Source organism: Hemitrygon akajei, chromosome 23, assembly GCF_048418815.1.
Source record: "Hemitrygon akajei chromosome 23, sHemAka1.3, whole genome shotgun sequence".
Classification (NCBI taxonomy): Eukaryota; Metazoa; Chordata; class Chondrichthyes; order Myliobatiformes; family Dasyatidae; genus Hemitrygon; species Hemitrygon akajei.
In genome coordinates, this window is record NC_133146.1 from 28573433 (window position 1) to 28585683 (window position 12251).

At 41.6% G+C, this 12251-nt stretch overlaps 1 protein-coding gene across 3 annotated transcripts in view; it reads right to left on the minus strand.

The window, feature by feature from the left end:
- The window catches only part of LOC140715296 (protein bicaudal C homolog 1-like), a 320845-nt gene that overhangs the window by 125621 nt on the left and 182973 nt on the right, over nucleotides 1-12251 (minus strand). For all 3 annotated transcript variants that reach the window (XM_073027257.1, XM_073027256.1, XM_073027258.1), the window contains exon 3: nucleotides 11542-11611. In XM_073027257.1, coding sequence (XP_072883358.1) covers nucleotides 11542-11611 — 70 coding nt within the window. The remainder of the gene's footprint in view (nucleotides 1-11541; nucleotides 11612-12251) is intronic.

Below are 12251 nucleotides of genomic sequence, written 5' to 3' on the forward strand. Positions count from 1 at the left end.
GTCGCAGTGAAACTAAAGTTCTTAAGAGAATTGTCAAGGTCAATGCGAGAATGATATTTCCCCTGGCTTGGATATTGAGGAGCAGGAGGTGCAGTGTCATATCACCATTCAGGCCAGAGTGAAGTACTTTCACTCACTGGAGGGTGGACATTTGGAACTCTCTGTTCAAGAGAAGCATGCAGGATTGCCCAGTATACCCACAAGGAGATCAATAGCTTTATGGATTTAAAAGCAAGCAAGCAATATGGGGTTAGAGGAGAAGAGGGTACAGTTAAAAGATCAGCCTGGCTTTATTGAATGGTTGAGCAGGCAGAAGATGCTAAACTGCCTATTCCTATTTTTATTTCATAGATTCATATGCAATAGGACACCGCTGCCTAACTGAGGCTAGTTTCTGCCTCCCTCAGGGTAGGGTAGGGTTCATGGTCCATCAACATGCAGTCTTTCATTGGATTCACAACTCCTTCAATGCCTTGTATTGCATTCACAATTTAACACAATTAACAGGGAATGGTTCAGCGGAAAGGAAAGGGCATTCAATGTGATTTAAATTGGGGTTAAAATAACATCCACAGGATGCTTGAATTCCCATCAGGAAATCACTGCACAACATATTTCCAGGGCCACACAAATGGATGCAAAAGATCCCGTGCACCATTCCAATGCCTCAGACAATATTTTAACCAAAAATTAATAAAAACAGATTATTGAGTCATTTTCTGCTTGTTAGGTGCAAACTGGCTGCCACATTTCCTACTTCACAACAATGGGTCAGCTCCAAAAATACCTTTGAGTGTCGGGAGTCTTTTCCAAGAGTCCTTTTTTTTCCCTCCCACAATTAGAAAGTATTCCATTAACAAGTTAAACAACAACTACCTGTACTAATCATCACGAAAGCTCAACTCAACATCTCATTTCCTCTCAGACCATAAGACTATAATACATAGGAGCAAAATTGGGCCATTCGGTCCATCGAGTCTGCTCTACCATTCCATCATGGCTGATTTATAAACTCTCTCAACCCCAATCTCCTGCCTTCTCCCCATAACCTTTGATGACCTTACTAATCAAGAACCTATCAACCTCCACTTCAACGATACCTTTGCCTCCTCAACTATCTGTGGCAACGTATTCCACAGAATAACCCCTCTCTGGCTCAACAAATTCCTCCTCATCTTTGTTCTAAAGGGATGTCCTTCTACTCTGAGACCTGGTCCTCAGAATAGAAGGACCTAGTCCTAGCCTCCCTTACTATAGGAAACAATCTCTCAACTATTCTGGTCCTAGACTCTCCCACTATACAAAGCATCCTCTCTACATCCACTCTATCTAGGCCATTCAATATCTGATAGGTTTCACTCACATTCCACCACCCCATTCTTCTAAACTCTAGTGAGTCTCAGAGAGAGGTACAATACACTCTGCATTAAAATTATTCCTGTTCACCTCAAGAGACCAACCTTACTGCTTCCACTCCAAGAGATTATTTTCATTTTATGATTTCTTGGTCTAGATCTGAGACTCACTGGGGTTTAGAAGAATAAGGGGGGGGGGGGGGTCTAATTGAAATTTCTATTTTTAAGGTTTAAAGATAGTCATTTAAAAATGAATGAAATTACCAAAGTAGGAGCAAACTTGCATGTTCCTCTCAGACAGCACATTTTACACAGTGGACACTATGTAGGCCCAGAGGGTATTTCACAAGGCCTGTATGCTGTATTGGGGAGGCAAAATATTAGGGAGCATGGGCAGTCAGAAACAACATAGGAAACACATATGAGAGAAAGAAAGCATGCAACAATGAGGGAATGACCGTGCAAGAAACCACACTCAATATTTTAGGAACAGCTTCTTTTCATCCACCATCTGATTTCTCATCAGACAATGAAACCCGTAAACACTACCTCACTCTTTACACTATTAATTTTTTAATATAATTCTTATTGTTAGACATAGTAATTTTACGATTTCCTCTGTACTGCTGCCACAAAATAATAGATTTCACATCTTATGTCAGTGATAATAAATCTGCTCCTGTTTCTGAATGAGAATATGCAGGGGAAAAAAACTAAATTGAAGAAAGCAAAGGAGGGTATTCCAATATTCTGATTCAACAATATTAAGAGTTCGACAATACATTTTCATATTAGAGTGGTGTGCAAATTGGTGAGGAATCTGCAGACAATGATATTCCTATTACCTTGTCTTTGCAGGTGGTAGCCGGTTTATAATTTGGGTCTGCTATTTTTGTAGATGGTACAGCCTTCAACCCAACAGTTAAGTTAAAGTCTGTCCCGAGCCTTATTGGCTCATCAGGCCTGTACTTATGCCAGTTTCCGTGGTGTGAAGCAACTGAGAGTACGAGACTCCCCCCTCCCCCCCACCAGATAGGGCGCCAGTCTATTGCGAGGTTAACTTTCAGCTGGGTGGACTGGAGCAATGTGTAGTTAAGTGCACAACACACTGCCTTAGCTGGGGCTCAAACTCACAACCTTCAGATTGCTAGTCCAACGCCTTAACCACTTGGCCACACGCCACTCAACCCAACAGTATCTGTTATATTGACCTTCCAGTTGATAGGGGTCTATGATTTGAAGGGTACTCCATTTTGTCAATGGTAAACAATGATAAAGAGTGAACGTTTTCAGTGGAAGATTGACTACCACTCAAGTGGACTGCTTTGCCTTGGATGGTTTCGATACATTGAAGAGTGGAGTTGTTCTCATTCACACAGATATTCCATCACTCCACTGACTTCTGTCTTTTAGATGGCAGTGAAAAGCCTGCTCAGAATCAGATAGCTTTCATTTGTCACTGGATTCGGAGTTTCACAATTGTTCTTGCACAACAGTGTAATATATCTGGCATAACTAAACTTCTACTCCTTAATGACTTCCAGGATACAGATTTTGATTGCACGGGACTTGGAAATGGTAACAGTAACAAAAACAGAAAATGCTGGAAATACTCAGCAGGAGAGGCAGCATCTGTGGAGAAGCAGATAGAATGAGTGTTTCAGGTTAATGACCTCTCCTCAAAACCACACCAACTCTGTCAGCTTTGATGTCACCAACTTGAAGTATTAACTCAATTGTTCTCTCTACATAAACAGCCTTAACTGCTGAGCATTTCCAGTATTTTTCCTGCAGACTTCCAGTATCCACATGTTTTTCTGCTATCTGTGCATAGAGGGAAATCACTTCCTCTCTCTGCAGATGTTCACTCTGAATGATATCCAGAGCAAGCAAGCAGCATCACTTTCCAGGCAGCTACAAATGGATTTGAAAACTGCACTTCAGCAACAGATAGTCATTGACATGATAATTAAAGATGGTTGGACTGCCCTGAGGAAACTCCTATTATGGTGTCATTAGGCTGAAATAGTAGACTCTTAATGTGCAACTCCTACTTGCCTTCTTCGGTTCAATAGCAAGAATGTCCTTCCTCAAATTTGGAGACCAAAACTGAACACAATACTCCAGGTGTGGTCTCACCAATGTCCTGTAAAACTGCAGAAGGACCTCTTTGCTTCTATACTCAACTCCCCTTGTTATGAAGGCCAACATGCCATTAGCTTTCTTCACTGCCTGCTGTACCTGCATGCTTACTTTTAGTGACTGATGAACAAGGACACCTAGATCTCGTTGTACTTCCCCTTTTCCTAACTTGACACCATTCAGATAGTAATCTGCCTTCCTGTTCTTGCCACCAAAGTGGATAACCTCATATTTATCCACATTAAACTGCATCTGCCTACTCACCCAACCTGTCCAAGTCACCCTGCATTCTCCTAATATCCTCCTCATATTTCACACTGCCACCCAGCTTTGCGTCATCTGCAAATTTGCTAATGTTTGCTCTAGAATTCAGATCTCTGCCCATGTTTCCATAAAGGCTGTCAGGATATCTGGGACCACATGGTCCAAACCAATCATAAATTGAGCGTTAATGAACATTAAATTTAGAAACTATCCAGTATATTCTCTGTTGACCATACTTTATCATTGTGCCTACACCTCAAATATAATTGGTTGTGTTGTCCAGAGTGTGAAAAGTAAAAAAGATTAGCTGTATTTGTTAGATGTACATTTAAACTTTATTTCATTTTTGCATCATTTGTGTCATCGTTTGCAATGTGGTGGTAGTAGTAGTAGGCAGCCGTCATTCCTAGGGGATCATGGGTTTGCACCTCTGGTGGTCTGTGTCCTCTCCAAGGGCAAGAAGATTTGAAGAACTGACTGTTGCCCATACAGCGGGTTCCCCCTCTCTATGTCACTGATGTAGTCCAAGGGAAGGGCAAGCACCGATACAACTTGGCGCCAGTGTCATCACAGAGGTTGCCAGAGTGAAGTTGTAAACAACATCAAACTGCCTTAGGGACCCCGGCTCCAGATTTCTTCCTCGGGGTTTAGTCCTGAAGCCATTCCCATGGGTGGGAGGCAGCGGAGGTTTAAAATCAGAGTTTTCCTTCTCCAGTGTGGTAACTGCCTACAACTTACTGACCGGTATGTCTTTGGAATATGGAGAGCACCTGGAGGAAACCCACTTGGTCAGGGGAAGAACATACAGACTCCTAACAGACAGCAGCAGTAGATTGAACAGAGATGTGGAAATCATCAAGGAAATAAAGAACAGTATTTAAGGACTATTGTTAAGAGCAGCAGAATATTATTATTTCATTCCACTATTTGTTACAGAACAGTGACAAAATTACTGAAACATTTCTAAAATGGGGGACAAAGTGTTGCTTTAACCTTGGGTGTTGTCTAGGCAGTTTGGCACAGTGTACTGCCCAAGTGTATTTCACGGGCCTTCAGGGGCCTTTTATGAAGAACCAATTAATTTTCATCTCTTTCAAATTGCCAGTGTTCACAGATCTTGGTGTTCTCATTATTCATTGACAAAGCAACAGTGCAAACAACAGCCTTTCCCAAACGTTCAGACCCATAAAATCCAAGCAAGACCAGCCAACACACACAAGAACAAGCTGAAATGAACTGCTGGATCTTCAAGGGGGAGGTAGATCAGACATGGTCCAGAGGCTGTAATGATGGCTGTACAATTGTATCTGTATACAACAGAAATAGTTGTTACTCTGCCCTGAGGTCGTTATTGTCCACACACTTGGACATTCTACAAACACCCAGCTTCTTCCCAAAAGTTTCACCAATTGTTAAGTGAAATCCCGAAGCCCTTTGTCGCAAAAATTTGAAACACTGTCCCTCAAAACAGAGATTAGGGCAATGGGTTAAGATTATCAGTGCTGGAACACATGAGCCACGTGTCAGTATGTTTGAGGGGTGACTATAATGATGAAAAGATTGGATAGAGGAAATCCAGAGAAACAACATGAACTACAGGGAGAATCAAGAACATGGGTGTGTGATATAAAACTAGAGCTAGATCTTTAACTATTCAAAATTAAAATAAAACAGAAAACCTGAAGAACAGTTAATGCTGCAGAAACCCAGCAGATCAAACAACAATGGTGAAACAACAAACATTTACCATTTCAGAGCAACACACAAAATCCTGGAGAAATTCAGCACGCTAGATAGCATCGATGGAGAGGGATACACAGTCGGTATTCCATCAGGACTGAAAATGAAAGGGGAAGAAGCCAGAATGGGGGGAGGGAGGTGGAGAGGGGAAAGCATTCAAGGTGGCAGATAATATGTGAAACCAGGTCGGAGGAATGGTGGGGAGGGTGAATGAGAAGATGGAAGGTGATAGGCTGAAAGGTAAAAGGCTAAAGAAAAAGAAATCTGGAAAGTGTGATCAGTAGACCATGGGAGAAAGGAAAGGAGGAAGGGCATCAGAGGGAAGTGATGGGCAGGTGAGAAGAAGAGAAGGGGTAAGAGGGGAGCCAGAATAAGAATGGAAAGAGTGAGAAGAGGGAGACAGGGATTGCCTACTGGATTCTACAGAAATCGATGGGGTGCATTGAAGGGAATATATCTGATAGGATGAAATAACAAATAGTTAAAAAAGATAAGCTTAAGATTCTTATAAAAATAAGATTAATCACAGTCCTGAAGGGTCTCATCCCAATACGTCAACTGTCCGTTTGCCCCCATAAGATGCCTCCTGACCTGCTGAGCTCTTTGTGCATCTCCTGAGTCTCCCAATTAACATTGCTTGTCTGTGTGTAATGTGTTGCTAATGTTGTACAGTCTGTGCAATGTTTCAGAGTCTGACTATACCAAAAAAAAGATGACAGGCAAAAATGGTCAGTTCTCATTAAAACAGAAAGAGTTGGAGAATTTGACATCGAGTCCGGAAGGGTGTAAACGTGTCCAGCAGAAAATGAAGTATTTGTGTTGGGCCTCACTGTAACAGTACAGGAGACCACAGGCCAAGGAATCAGAGTGGGAAGGGAACAGTGGCAGATCCCTAGGGCTCAGGGTCACTACTGTGGACCAAGTTCAGATTAAGTAGGATAAGAGTAAATTAATTACTGCTTCCCGTGGGAAGATTGTCCAGGTCACTGGATGGTGAGAAGGTGATCAGGAAAGAGGTGAAAGAGCAGGTACTGGCGGTAGTTACATGCAAAAGAGATGAGGGTGAATAGTAGGCAGGGAGTCACAAAGGGAATGGTTCCTTCAGAACACTGATGGGGAACAGATTATAAATGGTTCCTGAATATGGTAGGGTTGATTCCTGACCTCACAATCTACCTCCTTATGACCTTACACCTTATTATTTAGCTGCACTGCACTTCCTCTGCAGCTGTTAAGCTTTATTCTGCATTGTTAATGTTGAACTTTGTACAACCTCAATACACTGGGCAATGATTTGATCTGTATGAACACATCGCAAGACAAGCTTTTCCCTGTACTTCGGTACATATGACAATAATTAATGAGGGCGACATGTTAGTGTTGTGGTTAGCACAATGCTTTATAGTACCAGCAACCCAGCTTCAATTCCTGCCGCTGTCTGTAAGGAGTTTGAACGTTCTCCCCGTGACTGCGTGGGCTTCCTCTGGGTGATCTGGTTTCCACCCACAGTCCAAAGACGCACTGGTTGGTAGGTTAACTGTAAATTGTCCTGTGATTAGGCTACAGTTAAACCTGGGGTTGTATGGTTTGAAGGGCCTATTCACAATGTATCAACGAGGATCCACCTCCTATTCAACCTTCTAAATCCCAGCGAATACAGGCCCAGAGCCATCAAACGTTCCTCAGATGCTAACCCTTTCATTCCCAGAATCATCCTTGTGAACATCCTCCGAACCTTCCCCAATGCCAGCACATCTTTTCTTATACAAGGAGCCCAAAACTGTTCATAATAATCAAGGTGAGGCCTCACCAGTGCCTTATAAAGCTTCAGCATCACATCCCTGCTCTCGTATTCTAGACCTCTTGAAATGAATGCTAACATTACATTTGCCTTCCTCACCACCGACTCAAGTTAACCTTTAGGATGTTCTGCACAAGGACTTGAAGTCCTTGCAGATTTTTGGGTTCTCTCGCAGTTTAGAAAATAGTCTGCACTTCCCAGGGCTGAAATGGTTGCCACAAGAGGACACAGGTTTAAGGTGCTGGGGAGTAGGTACAGAGGAGATGTCAGGGGTAAGTGTTTTTTTTTCCACACAGATAGTGGCGAGTGCATAGAATGGGCTGCTGGCAACGGTAGTGGAGGCGGATACGATAGGGTCTTCTAAGAGGTTTTTAGATAGGTACATGGAGCTTAGTAAAATAGAGGGCTAAAGGTAAGCCTAGTAATTTCTAAGGTAGGGACATGTTTGACAGAACTTTGTGGGCCAAAGGGCCTGTATTGTGCTGTAGGTTTCTATGTTTCTATCTATTTCTACTACCAAAATGCAAGACCATGCATTTCCCAACATCGTATTTCATTTGCCACTTTCTTGCACGTTCTCCTAATCTGTGTAAGTCCTGTAGCCCCTCCACCAATCATCGTATCAGCTGCAAACTTGACAACAAAATCATCTATTCCATCATCTAAATCATTGACATACAGCATAAAAAGAAGCAGTCCCAACACCAATCCCTGCGGAACACCACTAGTCACTGGCAACCAACCAGAAAATTATCCTTTTCTTTCCACTCGCTCCCTCCTATCAATCAGCCATTGCTCTAACCATGCTAGTAACTTCCCTATAATACCACGGACTTTTAACTTGGTAAGCAGTCTCAATGTGACACTTTGTAAAGTCCAAATATACATCATCCACCGCATCCCCTTTATCTATCCTATTTGTAATCTCTCAAAGAATTCCAACAGGCTCATCAGACAAGATTTTCCTTTAAGGAAACTATGCTGACTTTGTCCTATCTTGTCCTGTGTCACCAAGTATTCCATAACCTCATCCTTAACAATTGAATCTAACATCTTCCCAACCACTGAGGTCAGGCAAACTGGTCTATAATTTTCTTTCTGCTGCCCTCCTCCTTTCTTAAAGAGTGGAGTGACATTTGCAATCTTCCAGTCCTTCCAAACCATACCAGAGTTCAATGATTCTTGAAAGATCATTACTAATGCCTCCATAATCTCTACTGCTCCCTCTTTCAGAACCCTATCACGTAGTTCATCTGATCTGGGTGACTTATGTACTGAGAAGCCAGGTTTACTTGCTTAAGTGAACACATGATACACAAATGCCTTGTCATGATAAGCCTGCTGTCTGGGCTATTCATTTTACTAAATTAAACTAACAAAACAACTGTCTTCCACAATGAAGACTGATGCAAAATACTCATTTAGTTCATCTGCCACCTTCTTGTCCCCCGTTATTATTCTCTCTGGCTTCATTTTTATCCACTCTCAACTCTCTTTTATTTTTTATTTACTTGAAAAAACATTTATCTGCCAAATCATCCTGTTTCTACCCTCACCAGCGCGTGGCACAGGATTCTAGAGACAGAAATATCTCGAGTACTTAAACAGATGCACGGTGCTTAAATCCACATTAGCAGAAGCTTGATAATCAAAATATGACTTTTTCCAGAGCTTCTGGCAAATAAATCATAGCTTCAACAATGGGTTTTACTGACCGAGTCCAAAGCATCTAGGGTTGTGTTGATAATTAATGTTCAGCAAATATTGCGATAGATACTAAGAAGCCAGGTTTACTTGCTTAAGTGAACACATGATACACAAATGCCTTGTCATGATAAGCCTGCTGTCTGGGCTATTCATTTTACTAAATTAAACTAACAAAACAACTGGATCATAAAACCTCAACCTTAACTGCAATGCTCACCTTCTGCTCTCTTGATATTTCCCACCTCAGATCCAGCACTTTCCTTCCACTTCTGTAACGTCTGATGTCATTAATCATCCCCTTTCCTCCCAGTTAAATCAGAAGCAGAATCAAAATCAGGTTTAATATCACCAGCACATGTCGTGAAATTTGTTAGCTTTGCCACAGCAATACATAATCATAGAAAAGAAAGAAAAAAAACTGAATTACAGTGAATATATAAATTTATATTAAGTAGTTAAATAAGTGGTTCAAAAATAGAAATAAATAATAGTGAGTTAGAGTTCATGGGTTCAATATCCATTCAGAAGTCGATGGCAGAGGGGAAGAAGCTGTTCCTTAATCATTGAGCATGTGCCTGCGGGCTTCCTACCTCCTTCCCGATGGGAGCAATGAGAAGAGGGAATGTCCTGGGTGATGAGGGTCCTTAATGATGATGGTGGATCCTGACAATTCCACCTTCCCCAGCCCCATCTGCAAACTTTTCTATGCCTACCAAGTTCTTTGAACACACTATTACCTCACAACCTCTTCCCTCTCTTCCTTGAAATTCATTAATCAAACTTGCACCCGAGCAAAAATGCAATGTTCCGCTACATCTAGTCTGACTGAAGTCAGCCTGACAGCAATTCATCATCATCACGTGCCCTCTGTGCCATTAACCACTTCACTCCACATAACAGTTCCAACATCATCACCCCTCTATCCACACAGTCCAAAGAGCATCCAAAGATTCCTTATCATGTTACAAAAACCTAAAAACACATACCATCAGGCTCAACAATGGCTTCAATACCACTGTTATCAGACTCTTAAACAGACCTCTCACGCATCCAAAGTTCAAATATCAAAGTAAGCTTATTAGCAAAGTACATATGGCATCATATCCTACCTTGAGATTCACTTTCTTGCAGGCATTTACAGGAAAGCAAAGAAATACAATAGAATTATGGAAAAAAACTATACAACACTAGAAAAAGATTAACAACCAATATGCAAAAGAAGATAAATTGTGCAACTAAAATAAAATACTGAGAACATGTGTAAAGAGTCCTTGAAAGTGAGTGTGTGGGTCGTAGGATTAGTTCCGAGTAATGGTGCAGGAAGTTATCCACACTGGTTCAGGAGCCTGATGGTTGGAAGTTTATAACTGTTCTTGAATCTGGTGCTGTGGGGCCTAAGGCTCTTGTACCTTCTGTCCGATGGTAACAGCATGGCCTGCATGGTGGGGTCTGTGATGATGGGTCCTACCTTCTAGTGACAGGTAGCACTGCATGTAAGTGTTTTAATGGTGAAGAGGGCTTTACCTGTGACAGACTGGGCTGTATCCACTACTTTCTTTACCTAATTCTGCTCCTGGGCATTGTTGTTTCCATACCAGGCTGCGATACAATCAGTTAGGATGCTCTTCATTGCACATCTATGGAACTTCATGAAAGCTTTTGTTGTCATGCCGAGCCTACACAAAATTCTAAGGAGACAGTGGTGCTGCCGTGCCTTGTTGTAACATGCTGGTCCCAGGACAGATCATCTGATATATTAGCACCAAGGATTTTAAAATTACTGACCCCTTCCACCTCCGATCCCCCTAATGAGAACTGTCTCATGGAACTTTCAATCTCCCATCATACCCCTTGAAGTGCAGGGAGACAAACTGCACCTGCTCTGTAACTGAAACACTACATTCTGCATTGCGTTTCTCTTTTTATGACCTCGATGTATTTATTTGTGGAATGCTCTGTCTGGATGGTGGGTAAACAAGAGCTTGTCACTGTATCTCAGTGCACGTGACAATAATAAACCAATACCGACAGTTTCATGGAGAGATTTCCTCATGGCACGCTCCAAACAGCAGCAGAAACAATACTCAGCAACATCTACTTTATCCACACACCCAAAGGGCTTCACAGCTGTTCACAGTTTGTGACACTTCTCTCAGTCACCTGATCAGGAAGATCACAGCTATTTTTATCTGCCCAGGCCCAAAGCGTTATCATTATGTTTGTAGGCAAAGGGAGGAGCGGGCGAAGGGAGGCGAGGCTGAATGATCACTCATCTTAAAATGTGACAGAAGGAAATCTGAGGTGTGAAGCAAAAAAGACACACGGAAACAAGAACACTTGTCAGAGTTAGATGTATAAAAACTCAAACATCTGTGACTAGGAAATTCCACATCCTGGAGTTTGGCTTCTCACGATCCCCCTGAAGGGAGCTATATTTTAAACTTACAATATTATAATTATGTTATATTTCTAGAACATGAACATCACTGTCACACAAACCTGTATTTTCATTACTGGCCACAAGACACTTACCTTTCTTCGACTTTGCTCCAATCTTCAGTTTTGATGGCCATGCTATCTGTGTGCTTGTTTCTTCCATAATCTGTTGAAAGATTTGAAAGCTGATGATAATACCATCCAAATGGCTTGAATGCAAGTCTTTGCATCATTACTGAACAAAGTAACCAGTTGTACCCTCCCCACTTACCTTCGTGGTTAGGGGACAATCTGACTAAAGATTAAATAATCAGCTACAAACACAAACACTGATTTAGAAGATTGGGGAAAATAGTTCATTAAAAAAAACATCTGATTGGTGCCACTACAATCTTTGCACCATTCTGCTGTTTTCACATTTATCGTATTTATTCTTGTATGTCCATTTATTACTACTATATATAGTTTACTCTTGGCTTCATATGAATAAGGAATTTCATTACACCCTATTGTATATGACAATCTGTAGCCAGGGATGAATGTTAGGCCAGATGTAGAGGCAGACAGAAATCTTAAAAGACTGGAAGACATGCATAGTGCGAAACAAGATGAAGCCAAAAAAATAATCTGAAGATGAGCAGGTTAAGCTGGAGGCACTGATGGACAGGGCATCGATATGGGTCTTACCAAAGAGCCAAAGATGATGTAATGGCTCTGTTTTGGAGTCTTCATAATAAAAAAGGAAGGTGTCCAGATGTGAAAAATAATTCAAATTTTAAAAAAAAATTCACCTAAGTTGCAATGCC